The 15,208-nt window shown below is 52.0% G+C and overlaps 5 protein-coding genes across 5 annotated transcripts; 3 read left to right on the top strand and 2 right to left on the bottom strand.

Moving 5' to 3' along the window:
• Positions 1 to 1,446: 1,446 nt before the first annotated feature.
• LOC9639779 (pentatricopeptide repeat-containing protein At4g02750) lies at positions 1,447 to 3,942 on the top strand. Its single transcript, XM_002986059.2, has one exon. It carries the CDS (start codon positions 1,447 to 1,449, stop codon positions 3,940 to 3,942), a length of 2,496 nt encoding a protein of 831 aa, XP_002986105.2.
• Positions 3,844 to 6,389, top strand: LOC9639778 (pentatricopeptide repeat-containing protein At4g02750). The gene has a single exon (XM_024659917.1). The coding sequence runs from the start codon at positions 3,950 to 3,952 to the stop codon at positions 6,194 to 6,196; it is 2,247 nt and encodes a 748-aa protein (XP_024515685.1). The 5' UTR covers positions 3,844 to 3,949; the 3' UTR covers positions 6,197 to 6,389.
• A 54-nt stretch (positions 6,390 to 6,443) lies between these two features.
• LOC9639714 (MAP7 domain-containing protein 1) lies at positions 6,444 to 8,839 on the top strand. The gene is made up of 3 exons (XM_002986057.2): positions 6,444 to 7,780; positions 7,834 to 8,551; positions 8,616 to 8,839. Exons 1-2 carry the CDS (start codon positions 6,583 to 6,585, stop codon positions 8,460 to 8,462), a joined length of 1,827 nt encoding a protein of 608 aa, XP_002986103.1. The 5' UTR covers positions 6,444 to 6,582; the 3' UTR covers positions 8,463 to 8,551; positions 8,616 to 8,839.
• Positions 8,840 to 9,332: 493 nt separating this feature from the next.
• Positions 9,333 to 11,959, bottom strand: LOC9639713. Its single transcript, XM_002985994.2, has 2 exons — positions 11,391 to 11,959; positions 9,333 to 11,112 (listed from the first exon to the last, which is right to left on the bottom strand). Exons 1-2 carry the CDS (start codon positions 11,463 to 11,465, stop codon positions 9,493 to 9,495), a joined length of 1,695 nt encoding a protein of 564 aa, XP_002986040.2. The 5' UTR covers positions 11,466 to 11,959; the 3' UTR covers positions 9,333 to 9,492.
• A 356-nt stretch (positions 11,960 to 12,315) lies between these two features.
• On the bottom strand, positions 12,316 to 15,199 carry LOC9639777 (protein-lysine N-methyltransferase EEF2KMT). Its single transcript, XM_024660037.1, has 12 exons — positions 15,136 to 15,199; positions 15,017 to 15,086; positions 14,833 to 14,963; positions 14,647 to 14,766; positions 14,509 to 14,593; positions 14,395 to 14,451; positions 14,246 to 14,341; positions 14,133 to 14,197; positions 13,736 to 14,078; positions 13,624 to 13,679; positions 13,077 to 13,564; positions 12,316 to 12,994 (listed from the first exon to the last, which is right to left on the bottom strand). Exons 1-9 carry the CDS (start codon positions 15,168 to 15,170, stop codon positions 13,802 to 13,804), a joined length of 936 nt encoding a protein of 311 aa, XP_024515805.1. The 5' UTR covers positions 15,171 to 15,199; the 3' UTR covers positions 12,316 to 12,994; positions 13,077 to 13,564; positions 13,624 to 13,679; positions 13,736 to 13,801.
• Between the last annotated feature and the right edge of the window lie 9 nt (positions 15,200 to 15,208).

The following is a 15,208-nucleotide window of genomic DNA, read 5'->3' as shown; positions in this document are numbered from 1 at the left end:
TAGATTTCTATCCTTTATCCCTTACATTTTTTGAACTTCACATTAATGCATTAGAAATACTCCATTATAAAAATCTTTTTAACATTTTTATGGTTAGCCTTTACTTATACCTTCTGTATATAGAAGATTTGATTTTGTTCCCCACAACTTGTTAAGGCCTCTAGTGCCAACTAAACTTGTTGACAACCTTATATTGCATTGCTAGTTTATTTATAAGTTTTATGAAAACATAGATGGAATATGTGTAAAAAACTCCTTGTCACATTCTTGAAGCAATTATGGGGATTTTTGTTTATGAAGACAATCAATCAAGCACGAACACATGATGTTGTTTTTGGGCTATTCACTTCCCAAATGACTCCACCGCAAAATTTGAAGCCACCTGTGAAACCATGAACATGAATGCTTAGCACTACTTTTGGGCCGTCAGCCTCCTAGGTGACTCCACCGCAAAACTTGAAGCTACCTACTCTGCTCTATGAGGCTGATTCATAACAAGTAATATAATCATTAAATCCCCAAAAGGAACTATGACACCATATTTGAGGATACATTATCGAAGGGGGGCATATAAATTAATTTTTATGAGTATCCGTATAAGGGGAAATAATATTTTAACAATGCATTATTTATCAAATGTTGTAGCCAAAGGTGGATCTAGAGAAGTAGACTACAAGATAGAAGTGGGAGAGGGAGACATTTTAGACAATGTTAGGTGTGAATGAGAAACCCTTACAAAAATAGAAATAATTTGTGAATTTAAGAGTAATTGCCAGTCCAAAAAGCAATAATCTAAGGGGAGTTTTACTCCCACCATCAAATTAATAAATATAATGGTAATTTGTTCACACTACCACACTATTATATTAGATTTTTTTGAATTTTAACTTTTTTTCACCAGAAATTAACATTAAAGTAAGCTAATGCTACAATGAGGATCTTGAAAAATGAAAAAGAAATATTAATGCTTATTAAAATATCTATAAATATTCTATAAAGCTTTCACTTGTGTGTGTGGCACACGGTGTTGTTAGCTACAAGCAGAAGCAATGCCCATAGAGTAACAAAACATGTTGTTAGCATACATACCATAATTAACCATGCTTGTTGGAGGTGCTATGGATCAATTCTTACAGTGTTGGTGCTGGCTTAAGTGCTAGTGCAACTCTTTAAATGTGTTTTTGTTAGCTTGAGAAGTTATGGAAAAGAATGAATTGAGTTGGTTTGTGCCATTGCTAGTGATGCTAATAAAAAATCTACTATAGATGAAAATAGAGGTAAGAAAAGTTGTGGCAAAGATGAACATGATGAATAGTTGCAAAGAGAGTGTTTTCCGCCAAGAATTTGAGCACTGAAATTCTAGAACAAAGCATAATTAAATTAGCTAACATTCTAATTTAAAACTTCCATGTTAATGTTTTAGGTCTTTTAAAAAGTGCCAATTTGATGCACGACACAGATCACTACGCGGCGCTGCTCAAGCAGGCATCCAGATCCAAGAATGTGGCACAGGGCCAGGCGCTGCACGCTCAGATCCTCGCCTCCAATCACCGCCACAATGTCTTCCTGTGCAATCTCGTCATGGAGATGTATCGCAACTGCGGCCATCTCGACCGCGCGCTCCTCGTCTTCTCCCAGATCCCTCACCCCAATCTCTTCTCCTGGAACATCGCGCTCTCCACCCACGCCCGCCGCGGCAGCGCCAGTGACGCCAAGATCGCGCTGGATCGCATGCCTCTCACCAATGTCGTGTCTTGGACCTCCGTTCTCGCCGCCTACGCGCACACCGGCCAGATCCTCCACGCCAAATCCTTCTTCGATCACTGCATGCCGGAGAGGAACGAGATGGCCTGGAATATCTTGATCGCCGCGTGCTCGCGATCGGGGAAGCTCCAAGAAGCCAGAGATCTCTTCGATGGAATGCCGGACAAAGATCTGGTGTCCTGGAATTCCATGCTCACGGCACACGCCCGGCTTGGAAATCTTGGCGATGCCGAGCAGATCTTCACCGCCATGCCCCAGCGCAACCTCGTTTCCTACAACGCGCTCCTGGCTGCTTACTCCCACCACGGCCGCGTCTACCAGGCACAGGAAATCTTCGATCGGATGCCAGAAAGAGACGACCTATCGACGAATTCCATCCTCGCCGGCCTCGCGCAACACGGCGAGAGCATCGATCGCGCAAGGGAGCTCTTCGATCGCGTGGCGAATCGAGAAAACCTAATCTCCTGGAACCTCATCCTCTCCGCCTATTGCCACGATGGCAATGTCCGCGAATGCCTTGCCCTGTTCCACCAGATGCCCGAGAGAGACGTTATATCATGGAATATTCTTCTCTCGGCAAATGCCCGCGCTGGGCATTTACTGGAAGCCCAAGCCCTGTTTGACGAGATGCCTGGCCGCGATGTGGTCACGTGGACGACCATGATCGCGATGTACGGTCAGCAGGGTCAGCTCCATCTCGCCCGTCGGCTGTTTGACGCCGTACCCGATCGGACGGAGGCTACATGGAACGCGATCATCTCTGCGTACGGTCAGTATGGGCAGCTTGATTCCTCGAGGCGCCTCTTTGATTCCATCGGCCCCAGCCCGGGGATTGGATCCTGCAATGCGATGATCATCGCCTACAATCAAAATGGCTGTGTGCGCGAGGCGAAAGAGTTGTTTGATTCTATGCTGGAGAGAGATACGGTGTCTTGGGCTTCGATCGTTTCGGGCTACACGCAGAGCAACGATCTCGTAAAGGCCAGAAACGTTTTTGATCAGATTCCAGCCCCGCGGAAGAACATCGTCTCCTGGAATGCGATGCTTGCGGGATATGCCCAGGGAGGGGATGTTCATCGAGCTCGGCAATTCTTCGACCAGATCCCAAATCCAGATTCTGCCTCCTGGAACACCATGATCACTGCTTACTGCTCACAACATCAACTTTCCCATGCCAAGATTCTCTATGACCAAAATCCTCATTCTAACGTTGTAAGTGGGAACGCATTAATCGCTGGATATGCCCAATGCGGGCATCTTGACGTGGCTAAGAGTGTGTTTGATTTCATGACACAAAGAAACATTATCACCTACACAAGCCTCCTGGTAGGATACGCGCAATTAGGTTACATGCGAGAAGCACAAGAGCTCTTCAATACTATGCCTGAGAAGGACGTGGTGACGTGGACAGCCATGGCATCAGCATATGCCCAGTTTGGGCATGGCAAAGAAGCGTTGGCTGTGCTGTGTGGCATGGACGTTCTAGGGCTGGAATTCACCAACATCACATTCATGGCCGCCATTGCCGCCTGCGCTGCCCTAGGGATCGAGGCCCTCTGCCGCGTGATCCAATTCGAGGTATCGGTGCGAGGATTGGAACGCGACGATCCAATGCTGTCGAATGCGCTCATTGCGATGTTTAGGCGCTGCGGCAGCGTCGCCGATTCCCACAAGATCTTCTCGCGGATGGAGCATCGCGACGTAGTGTCCTGGAATTCGATGCTCGCAGTGTGCTCTGGCGATGAAACGCTAGAGTTCTTCGGTCGCATGGCCCAGGCGGGATTCACGCCCAGCGAGGTGAGCTTCGTCAGTGTTCTTGCGGCGTGTAGCCACAAGGGCGATGTCGAATTGGGAAGGAGCTACTTCGTTGGAATGTGGGCGGATTTTGGAATCGAAGCTACTGTGGATCACTACGCGTGCTTCATCGATGTTCTTGGGCGCGCCGGGGAGCTCGCCGCCGCCGATGGCCTTGTGGCATCCATGCCCTTCGAGCCTGATAGTGTTTTGTGGTCGAGCTTTCTGGGAGCGTGTAGAGTCCACGGAAATGTAGGACGTGGTGCGATTGCGGCTGTCAACGAGATCATGTCCAGGGATTCCACCGATTCCTCCTCCTTGACACTGCTCTCCAATCTCTACACGGAGATTCAGGGATCCAGAAGGAACACCACGAATCGATGAAGACGAGATGTGGTCTTTGGCCTCGATTGATGGGTTGGATGCATCCGCTTGTGCCGAGAAGATCCGTGCTTGCGGAAACACGAAGGATTTGCGAGCTGGAAAACGTCTCCACGAGCAATTCCTGGCGAGCGAGCACACCGGAGACAGGTTCCTGTCGAATCTTTTCCTGGAAATGTTTGGAAAGTGTGGCAGTGTGGATGACGCTCGCCGGGTGTTTGACGGCATCTCACGCCCCAACGCCTACTCGTGGAACCTGGTCATCTCAGCATATGCCAAGAATGGGCATCTTGACGACGCCAAGACCATGTTTGAGAAGATGCCCCGTCCCAATTCCGTCACCTGGAACTGTCTTATCACGTCGTATGCATCGAATGGGAATCTGGAGGATGCTCGAACGCTGTTCGATGCCATGCCGGATCCGACCGTTGTTTCGTGGACCGCTATCGTGGCTGCATATGCCCAAAAAGGGCATCTCCGTGAGGCTCGGAAGCTCTTCGACAAGATGCCAGACAGAAACGAGTTCTCCTGGACAGTTATGATCACGGCTTACTCTCAAAACCAGGACGTGCGCGAGGCAAAAGCTTTGTTTGATAAGATGACTCGGAAAAATGTAGTTGCGTGGAATGCCATGCTCGCCGCGTATGCCAGCAATGGCATTCTGGAGGAAGCCAAGGCGCTCTTTGACAATATGCCAGGGAAGGATGAAGCTTCGTATAATGCGTTAGTCACAGCGTATGCAAAACGAGGAAGTGTTGTCGAGGCAAAGAATCTCTTTGACCAGATTCCGAATCCAAACGTCGTTTCTTGGACTGCCCTGGTAACCGCATATGCCCAGAACGGCCATCTTGCAAGAGCCACGTCATTGTTTGCTAAAATGCCAGAGAGGAACACGGTGACTTGCAACGCCATGCTGGCTGCCTACGCGTCACATGGGGACATGGACGCTGCGCGGGAGCTGTACGACCGTATGGATGAGAGGGACGCGGTGACGTGGAGCACCATGATAAGTGGATATGCCAGGGCTTGGGACGTACGAGAGGCCCGCAAAATCTTTGATGGATTGGGGAAGCGCCAGCGCGACGTTACAGCGTGGAATGCCATGATCACTGGCTACGGGCTAAACGGTGACGTGGACGAGGCCAGGCAGCTATTCGACGAGATGACGCGGCGGGACGGGGTGACGTGGAATGCGATGGTGACCGTGTATGCCCAGAACGGGCACCTACTGGCCGCAAAAGTCCTTTTTGACAGCATGCCGTACAAGTCGCTTTTGTCGTGGACCAATCTGCTTGTGGCGTACGCGGAGAGCGGTCACATTGATGAGGCCAGGAGGATATTCGATGGAATGCCACGCTGGGATGTGGTGGCCAGGAATGCGATGCTGTCGGCATATGCCCAGGCGGGGTACGTGGCGGACGCGCGGCGAATGTTTGACGACATGCCAATCAGGAGCGCGGTGACGTGGAACGCAATGATTGCGGCGTACGGACAGAACGGGGTGGGCGGCGAGGCCATTCGTCTCTTCCAGGAGATGGACGTGGAGGGCATCCCAGCCGACGATATCACCTTTGTGAGCGTGATCGACGTCTGCGGGAGCGTGGCCGATTTGCGAGTGGGCGAGCTCGTCCATGAGGAGGTGGTGGCGAGGGGACTCGAAACCGAGATGGCTCTGGGCAACGCGCTGGTGACCATGTACGGCAGGTGTGGAGTGTTGGACACCGCACGGCTGCTATTTGACGAAATGGCGGGCAAGGACACGTGGACGTGGAACTCCATGATCACGGCATATGCCCAGGCTGGTCGCGAGGTCCAATCGCTGGAGCTGTGGCGAGCCATGCAGCTCCAGGGCGTCGACGTGGACGAGGTTACATTCGTTGGGATCTTGTCCGCGTGTAGTCACGGCGGCATCTTGGAGCACTGCGGCATTTGCTACTTTGGCACAATGCTTGGAGACTATGGGATTACGCCAATTGTGGACCATTACATTTGCATGGTAGACGTGTTAGGGCGAGTAGGCAAGCTGGATGACGCAGAGAAAACCATAGAATTGGTGCCGAAATATACGCCAGACACAAAACTGGTGGCTTGGACGACATTGTTGAATGGTTGTAGGATGCACCACGATTTCAACCGTGGAATGCGAGTGATCAAAGAGATGATCCAGCTTGACGTAAATAACGCTTCCCCATATGTGATGCTATCAAACATGTATCTTACTCCAGATTTTTGTGCCGCCCAAACATCCACATCGTGATTGCCATGTATTCGACCATTGGATGTGATAAAAATCTTTGGAACCGATCGTGAGCACATGCCACGTGCCATTTTTCACCACACCACGTGTCGCGTTTCCAGCGATGGGGCGGCTTTGTCCACCCAATGCCACCTCCTACAGGTGTAGTGCCCTGGTTTTTACAGAGTTTTTTAATCGCCATAAAATATCCTTTTGTTCCCTAAAAACCGAGAAGCCCGACACGTGGAGCAGCCGCCACGTGCTGATTTGCCACGTGCTGCGTGGACAGGCCGCTAGGTTTAGCGAGGATTGGGGGGAAGAGAGAGAGAGAGGGGAGGGAAGAGAGAGAGAGAGAGGGAGAGAGCGAGAGAGATCTTGCGCGGCGGCGAAGTGAGCGGCGGATCAGCATGATGAGCGGTAGCAGCGAGGGCGCATCCACGAGCAGCAGCAATCGCGTCCACTTTACCATGACCGTAAAGGTAGACATCGAAGCTCCCGCTCCCACTGCCAGTCCCACTGCTGCTACACTCTCCTCCTCGTCCTCCTCAGCGTCCTCCTCCACAATTTGTGCTGCCGCCGCCGCCGCCGCCACTGCCACTGCTGCTGGGACGCAGGATTTGCTGCTCAAACTCCAGCCGCTGCTGCCCCATCTCTGCATCACTCCTCCGCGCCACCAGCAACACCGCCACCACCAAGATCCTTCTCCAACGACGCAGCAACTGGGAGGAGCTGGAGGAAGGCATCTTGAGAGTGGTCTGGAGCTCAGCCTCGGCCTCTCGTCCTTCGCCCACTCGGGAGTTTCATCGTGTCCTCCTTCTCCCCTGCGAGACGAGGAGCAGCAGTGCGACGATCGTGTGCTCGCCCCGGCAGGGAGCTCGGGTGTTGCAAGTGTAAATGTAGGAAGCGCAAGGCAGCCATCGCTGGCTCGGTCGGATTCCCTGCCCGTGAACTGGAGAGTGTTGGAGCAGCAGCGGCTCAAGCGCGAGGTGCAGTGCCAGAAGCGGCAGGAGGCGCGCAAGAAGCGCAGGATTCTCATCGAGGAGCAGAAGCAGCAGCGCCGGAAGAGCTCCGGCTCTGGAACCACGTCCTCGCACTCTCACCATCACCCCAGGAAGAAGCCAGTCGTCAAGGATGAGGCGGACGTGGAGGATCGTCCCACCGAGAACAAGGCCACGAGACCGGGCCGCGGCCATAGCCATGCTATCAGGAAGTCCAGGAGGAGCTTGGATTCTTCCGCGGCCACCCTCGACTCCTCCGCCGGAAACGTTAAAGCTGAAGCTCCAGACGCTACCGCCAGGGCTCTAAATACGTGTACGACCGCGGGTACTGCTACGAGCTTTAGCGGTGTGATACGGCCCAGCCCTGTGCACGAGCCCAAGACCGAGTGGATTGACAAGTTCTTGGAGATGCGCAAGATGGTAAGGCCGGATGATGGTGGCGAAGAGGCCACTCTTCCGGATGACCAGCTGCCAGTTCCTCCTCGAGCCATGGGTTCTTCTCAGTCGAGCAGCGCCGGCTCTTCCTCGGTAGCCATGGTGATGGCCTCCGGATCGTTTGCATGCCCGTCTTCGATGGAGCAAAAGGTGGTCATATCTTCTCGCGAAGGTATGATGGTCCTCGAGCCATGGTATGACCACCATTGCATTTGGTCTTTGCAGATGGCGACGTAAGGCTTCCGCCGCCGGTACCTCCGCCACCTCTGACCCCGCCGCCACCTCCATCTCTCCTGCGCTCGTCTTCTCTTGGAGCAAACCTCCGCCAGGAGTATCTCCTCCTCCAGCGGCAGCAGCAGCAGCAAAGAAGCAGCACGCTCCGCGCTCCAAGTCCGGTTCGATGCAACAGGTCGTTGATGAGAACTTTGTCCGAGGGCGCCGCTATGCGATCGAGCATGGGCTCGTCCGTGGATAGCTGGAGCAGGCGAAGCAGCACGAGCTCGGCGTTCCGGAGCCCTAAGAAGCCGCAGCAAGAAGAACAAGTTGACGGCGCAGTAGGCTGGGAAGATCCGGAGAGGTCGAGCCAGGCAGCAGCGATGGTGGCACGATCCAGCAGCAGCAGTGTGGTGAGCGATCTGCCGTGGGTGACGACGACTGGAACGGGACCCAATGGCAAGACGGTGACGGGAGTTTTGTTCGCATACAAGAAGGGCGAGGTGAAGATTGTGTGTGCCTGCCATGGACAACACATGAGTGCCAAGGAGTTTGTGGAGCACGCCGGTGGAGTGGACGTTGCCAATCCCGAAAAGTGTATCGTCGTCAGCCCGGGCAGGAGAACTGCGACACAGATTTGAATCTCACTTCCACTAAAGGTTTCTAGAGATTTCGAGAGCTCGCTCGATCAGCACGGATTAACACGCTGCTCGAAAACAGAGGAGAAAAGGTACGAGAATTTTTCCTTCCTTTCTTCTTTCTTCTATCATTCATTGATCCACTCACGTTTCTAGGTGGTGGAGCTCATCTTCGACATGAACTTCCTCCTTTTCTCGCATCACGCAAGCAACTGTACATACATTGTTTCCTTCTTTCTTTTCTGGAAGAGTAGAGTATCACATCGTTCCTTGCCGAAAGTGTCTCTTTTTTCTCCTTTTCCTTTCGACTCGGACATCAAGAGAGGGTCCCATGTTTTGCAAAGGCAATCAATCAATCAATCAGAGCCATCTTATAGCTACACTTCTCTCTCTCCTCAGATCCTTGAGGACACTAACATTTTGCTCCTCCTCGCGATCGAGAAGAACCAAAAGGAAAGCTCTTGAGTGCTCAATTGCTTCCAGGATTCGTTTTCTTTGCTTCGAGCGAGCGAGATCATTCAATGGCCTCGGCAATTACACTCGAAAGGGATGCTAAGAGTAGTAGCAGTGACTACACCAGCTTGTCGTGCGAATTGGAACGACGAGGAGTCGTGCTCTACGTGAGAAGAAGCTCGGAGAATTTACTCGCGCTTCCTCCCCCTCCTCCGGCTCTACCAGGTCAGAAGAGTGTTCTCGATCGATTTGTCGAGTACCTTGACAAGATCATGCGTGTTCTTCCCAATCCCCTCCATACGTTATGCTGTGCTTTTTACATCACTGTCCTGTGCTTCACCAGATCATGACGTTCTAGCACTCTTTGTTCCTTTCCTTTACTCCTTCCTCTCGACTCACTCACGACGCAAGAGTTGGATGGAGGAAGAAAAAAAAACTTAGTTGCTTTTGTGAAAATAATTAACAGGAGGGGCTGGAATCAACAGCGCCAATCTACTTAGCTTGCGAGCTCCAAGATGTCTTGTTTGAAAGAAGAAAGGAAAACGTAGAAAAAAGAGAGAGCTTACCACAAGCACAAACTTTAGCATGAATCCATGATGGGAGAAGACTTGAGAGGCGATTTGATGGTGTTATCGGTCAGGTTGAGCTCCATGCAATCCACAGACATGGCGTCCAAGTCTTCCCAGCTCGACTTGGAGCTCGCCACAAAACCATTTCGATGGTTATGGTGGTGGTGGTGGTGGTGGTGGAAGCCATTCTTCTTGGTGACGATGCCATTCTTCTTCTTGTTCTTGGCACCTGTGATGTTCACCTTGACGAGATCGTCCGGAGTTATCTCCACTTCCAGAACGATCCCACAGTCGCTTCTAGGCGACTCGAGTGCCTGTTCTTCGAATCTCTTCGCTTCTCCTTCCACGTCACCCGACTTGTCCAAACAAGAAGACGATGAAGAAGACGAGCAAACTCCAACTCCATCTTCTTCGATAGGCCGAGAATGCGTTGTTGTCTCAGCAGTAGCACCAAGGTCGTTGTTCTTCTCTGTTCTTCCTTCTTCGTCCCGGAGAGAGTCCGAGATATCATCGTCGCCACCCCTGAGCAAAGCCGACGTCGGCTGCTGCGAATCCTCCACCACCATCGTATCTACATCTGCGTCAGCTCGATCGTCATCGTCTCCACCTCGCGGAAGAGCTCCGACTTGCGACAGCGATCTCTTGAGCTCCACTTCATCGATCCCGCCACACGAATGGCTCCTCCGCGGCAACTCCTCCATCGACTTGGTAGCAGCAACAGCGTTACTCGACGTGGAGCACGAGTCGAGCGTCCTGGAGCACCACCTCTCCTCATACTGCCCCCTGGGAGGACTCAAGATCTTGATCGGCTCCAGCTCCCTCGAGTGATTGTTGGAGTCCAGCGACTGTGGCGTCTCGTGTCCCAGTCTCACAGCTCGCCGGTCGCACAAGCTCACAGCCAAGCGGACGCTGGTGGCCTTGGCCGCCTTGGCCGCAGTGATGGCTGCCGGGAACTCGAGCTCGGGTAGCGGCGATGGAGGGCCCGACTCGGACACCCCGGAGGCCGGAGAGATGAGGCTGGTCAGCGGGCTCTCGGGATACAAGTGATACGACGGTTGCATGTCGCCCCGGGACACGTAGTCGGGTGACGCAAACGGCGAGGCCGAGTATGGCGGCGCCGCTCCTCCCGCCACCGCGCCTTTGTTCTTGAGCGACGTCAAGAGCTGCGCGAATGGAACGTCGGGCGAGGACGGGGTGGTGAGGTGCGCGAGCTCCGGCGGCGGCGTGAATGGAGCGGTGGACGGCGCGGTGGTGAAGGCCGAGAAAGCTGGCGGGGTGACGAGCGTCGTCTCGTGAGCGTATGGTCCGATGGTAAACATGGTGGCGGTGGAGTCGAAGGCCGGGGAGCAGGAGCTGGCGGCGGGGACGCAGAGAGAGACGGTGAAGCTGGCGGGGGACTGCACCGTGGAAGGATTCCCCGAGTTTGCGAAGGACGCCGGGGAGGATGGCGGTGCTAGCAGCGATGGCGAGAGGCCGACGAACTGGTTGGCGGCGGTGGAGGACGAAGCTCCGTTTGTCCATGCATTGGTGGCCGACGCCGGGCCTTCTTGTCTCGCGGGGCAAATTCGCATTCCTCGCTTCCGGGAGGAGCCGAGGCACCAGAATTTCCCCCAGCACTTCCCCCGCTGCCGCTGCGAAGGACAAGAACACGAAAAAAAACGAGTGTAAGTTCTTCTCGTTCCGCTAGAGAACCAGCTGAAACTATTCTTTTCTATCGCGATACAGTAACGCTCGCTCGCCTTGAAGAAAGCACGCAGCCACAAAACAAAATCTAGCACTAGGAAACCGATGCTTGCTTCACTCCACTCTACTCTCACACTCTCCACTTTCACTCGAGCGAGCGCACGAAGAGCAAGCTTTTTTCTTTTTTCTTTGTTCTAAGTTCTATCTAGTGAAAGAGTGAAAGTACCTGGAGCTCGGGCGAAGGGTCTCGCTGTGGCACCACATTGCCTTGGTTGTCAGTGTTGGCCATAACCCCAGGCATAGGGTCTGTGTGGAGCCAAGCAACCAAGCCGCGAAAACCCACCTCCACTTTGGCCGACCTATCAATCTCTCCTGCGATCTGGGAGCTCCATCTCCAATTCCGGCCACAACCCACTTGACAAACACCTCCTAGCAGCCGACCACCCAAGCCAGATTCCCCCTGGTGCCTGTTTTCATGGATAGACCCAATTCGCTTCTCCGAGCTTCTTCGCTTTCCTTGATTCTGGGCGAGCAAGGCTAGCGAAGACAAGAACCTGTGAGATGAGAGGAATGCCCGCCGATTTGAGAGCTCCCGCGCCGCCCTCCGAAACGCCGCTGGAAAACGCGACCGGGATGGAGAATTGGGACAAAGATCCGAGAGATCTGTCGCGAGACAGCGCGCTCCAACAAATGCTCCACAGCTGTGAGTGAGCTTTGGGCACAAGACCGCGGCGTTAATTCTTTTCTTTCACGGCTATGGCAATGGCGATGGCAAAAGAAAAGAGAGAAGAGGGAGACGGGCTTGACGGGCGCGGTGGCTCGTCGTGCACGTCAATAAAGCGATAATACAAGGGGTAAAGGGAATAACACCCACGTGGGGTGGTTGCAACCGCAGGATGTGCGGAGATTAAGGAGGTGACGGCCAGGATTTAATGGCGCGGGGTTATAAATGCTGGCGGTTTAGACAAAATTCCACGCTCGTGCGGCGTTGTTTACGTCTCGCGATGCAAAAATAAAGAACTCTTCCTTTACTACCTACATAGTTTGTATGGTTTGCTTTATGTCGATCAAAAACAAAGATCTCATAACACAGAACTTATGAGAACTCACTCACGACTCACCACCTTTTCTCCATACTTAGAACTGAAAGATAGCGAGAAAATACTTTTGTTTGATTGAATCGATTGAATCAAAGGGAAGAGTCAATGCCTAAAGATTCTTTTGGGTGCTTGTGAAAAAGCCTAGGCGCTAGCGCCGCACACTAGGGTTCTCCAAGTTTGTCACCACCGCCACCTTCCACGCCATTGCAAAGTCAAATGCTACGCATCGATTTCTATCCAAAACAACAGAGAGTTTTGGGATGTGTTGACCATGGCTCCACCGCGCCAGAGTTGCAAAGTCAAAGCGCGATCATCACCGCCGTTCGTGCATTGAAATTGTTGCTCTCGCCATGAAGTCAAAGGGACAAAGATTTTTTATAACTGGGCGAGAGCAGACTAGAGCGTGCATGGAAGAGAGCGAGCGAGTGTGAGAGAGAGTGTGAGAGCGAGAGAGAGAGAGCGAGAGAGTGAGAGAAAGCAACAGACACACAAACATGGATTGGGATGCAATCGTCGAGCGAGCGAATGAGAGTGAGAAGAAGAATGCGAAGAATGATAAGCGACAAAGAGAGACGAGACGAGACGAGACGCGACGACACACACAAAGCGCTAGATTTCTAAAAAGCAAATGTCTCTTACTTGATTCACGTATGGATTTTGGTCTCTCCCGTGGACAAGTGCTGCTGCTGAGCTTATTTTCAGGAGAAGACACTTATTTCAAGTGTGTGATCTGGAGAAAGAACCAACACGATGAAACTCGTAAGTGAGCAAAGCAGAAAGGAAAAAAAAAAAGAAAAAACAAACTTTGCTACCTGGATCAGTTGCTGGGGGTGGAGCAATCCACGGGCGTCAAGCCGCATTGCGACGGAAGCAGCAGCACCCTCGTGACGTTGAGTCCCGAAGGAGGAGTCCCGCCAGCGCCACTGCGGACCGCGGCACACATGCACGTTATATCGATGCCTTTGAGCTCCTGGCAGCAGGCTGCCGGGGGATTGGCGGTCGTCGAGCCGGTGTGAACGTAATCGGCACAGTCGCTGAGCTGCGCAAGTGCGTTGCTGTCGTCGCACGATTCGGAGCCACGCCACGAGACGAGCACCAACAGCAGCACCAGGAGTGCGGACACGCGAGCTGCACCTGACTCCATCCTTTCTCTCGAGACTGCCAGAAAAGGAAGAAAAATAGCTTCTGTTGTCGGATCGCAGCGACGAGCTTTTATAGTCCGCTGAAACGCAAAGATCAACTGCGAGCAAGGACGTGCGACCATTCGGCGCTGCGAACTCATGACGCATATGTGACACACCTACACACGCACGGAATCGTTAGCTTCGTCTTAACTTGGATCCCACTGACATGACAAACCTGGCTTTTGGGCCGACGATCTTTGCACGAGCCGGAGTTCTTGCGATGAGTTTAGTCTGTAGCAATTACGGTCTGAGTTAGAAACAAGATCAGCGAGGAACTTCTCCAGTACCTTCCACCTTCATGTTTCCTCATTCTCTTTTAGAATAAAAATTTGTTTTTCAAGCGGGATCACGCTCTAAACTGGCTTGGCAACAACCTTGTGAAGCAGCATGTTCGAATTGTCAAACGAGACCAGGCCCTGAAAGCATTTCAGAGGTACCATTGTCCTTGATACATCCGAAACCTCGAGACCAGCTTGGGTGGCAGCATTACAGAATGCCGATATGGTATCGGGATTTCGTTTCACGGTTGCGAGAATTGCCTCGGCGCCAGCATCTGCCTGAAGTAAAAGCGCAAGAACTTTTACAAGGTGTGGTATGCAAGCAGTGTCATAGATGATATCTGCGCCTAAACTGTTGGAGCCATCAATCAACACGAGGAAAACTACTCATTATAATACCACTTACATGATATCAGCTTTATAAAGTTCCGTAGAACACGCGTCCTCCCACTCCAAGCGACGACACTTGACCTGTGTCTAGAACAATAAGTTACAAAAACAAGAAGACAAGAGCGCAACCTTTTCTTGTTCGTCTGTATCCAACACGATTCCGTTGATTTCAAGATTGTGCCTGAGATTTGCGAAGGTCGAGAGGTCACCATCCGTCAAAACAAGCTGCACAACTGATTTTGAAGTTTGAACGTGAGAGAAGATTTGACAGCACAAACCTCAAAAGGTTGTAGCCTAGCTAGACAGACACCAACCAGTCCCGCTCCGGACCCCAGCTAATACCACATAGAATCTCCAAAAGATCTATCAAAACTATTAGAAAATTGGATTACCTCCAAACAACGTTTGCCTTTGATCAGCCATGGATACGAAAGAACGAGCTCTGCCAGATAAACTCCGGCAGGCCAGCAAAAGCACCTTAAAGAAACAGATGATCAAACAAAATCTCAAGGAAAAACCATTGGACAAACCCCGTGCCTCCTTCGAGCATGTTAAGAGACAGGCGAAGAGTCACGGTTCCACTGCGCTTATCCTCGCCCGGTACTGCATAAGAGAACGTCTTGTAGGCCATGCTGTTTCCGTCTTCTATCCTGAAAGTCACGAGAAACCATATGAGAAAAACGAAAGGATGAAATGGAGTTTTCGATTTGCTTCACCTTAACAGCAACGCAGCGTGTTCGTCGTAAAGGCTATCCAAAGCGCAGCTCGACTCGGCTTCCACAGCAAGAATAAATTGCTTAAGACAGTTTCTTATGTAAGAAGAACTTGGAGGAAAAATCCTGCAAATCTTTCACACAGGGGAGCTTAGTCATGGCATACATTAAATGCGATCACGCATACCTCGTCTTTGACACACCGATCCATAAAAACTTGTTGGACTTGCTCTGACAAGCATCCGCCGCCAAATCCCCTGAGAAGCATCACCCCATTGGAATGGATTATCGCGCGAGAAGGATCACCTGGCCAGGGATACGATCACCGACGGCGCCTCCATTGCTCGATAGGCGCTCACGAGCTCCTCCATTGGAGCTC

Source organism: Selaginella moellendorffii, unplaced genomic scaffold, assembly GCF_000143415.4.
Source record: "Selaginella moellendorffii unplaced genomic scaffold, v1.0 SELMOscaffold_71, whole genome shotgun sequence".
Lineage (NCBI taxonomy): Eukaryota > Viridiplantae > Streptophyta > Lycopodiopsida > Selaginellales > Selaginellaceae > Selaginella > Selaginella moellendorffii.
The sequence above is the reverse complement of the archived record's forward strand: the minus strand, read 5'-3'. Positions and strand labels throughout refer to the sequence as shown.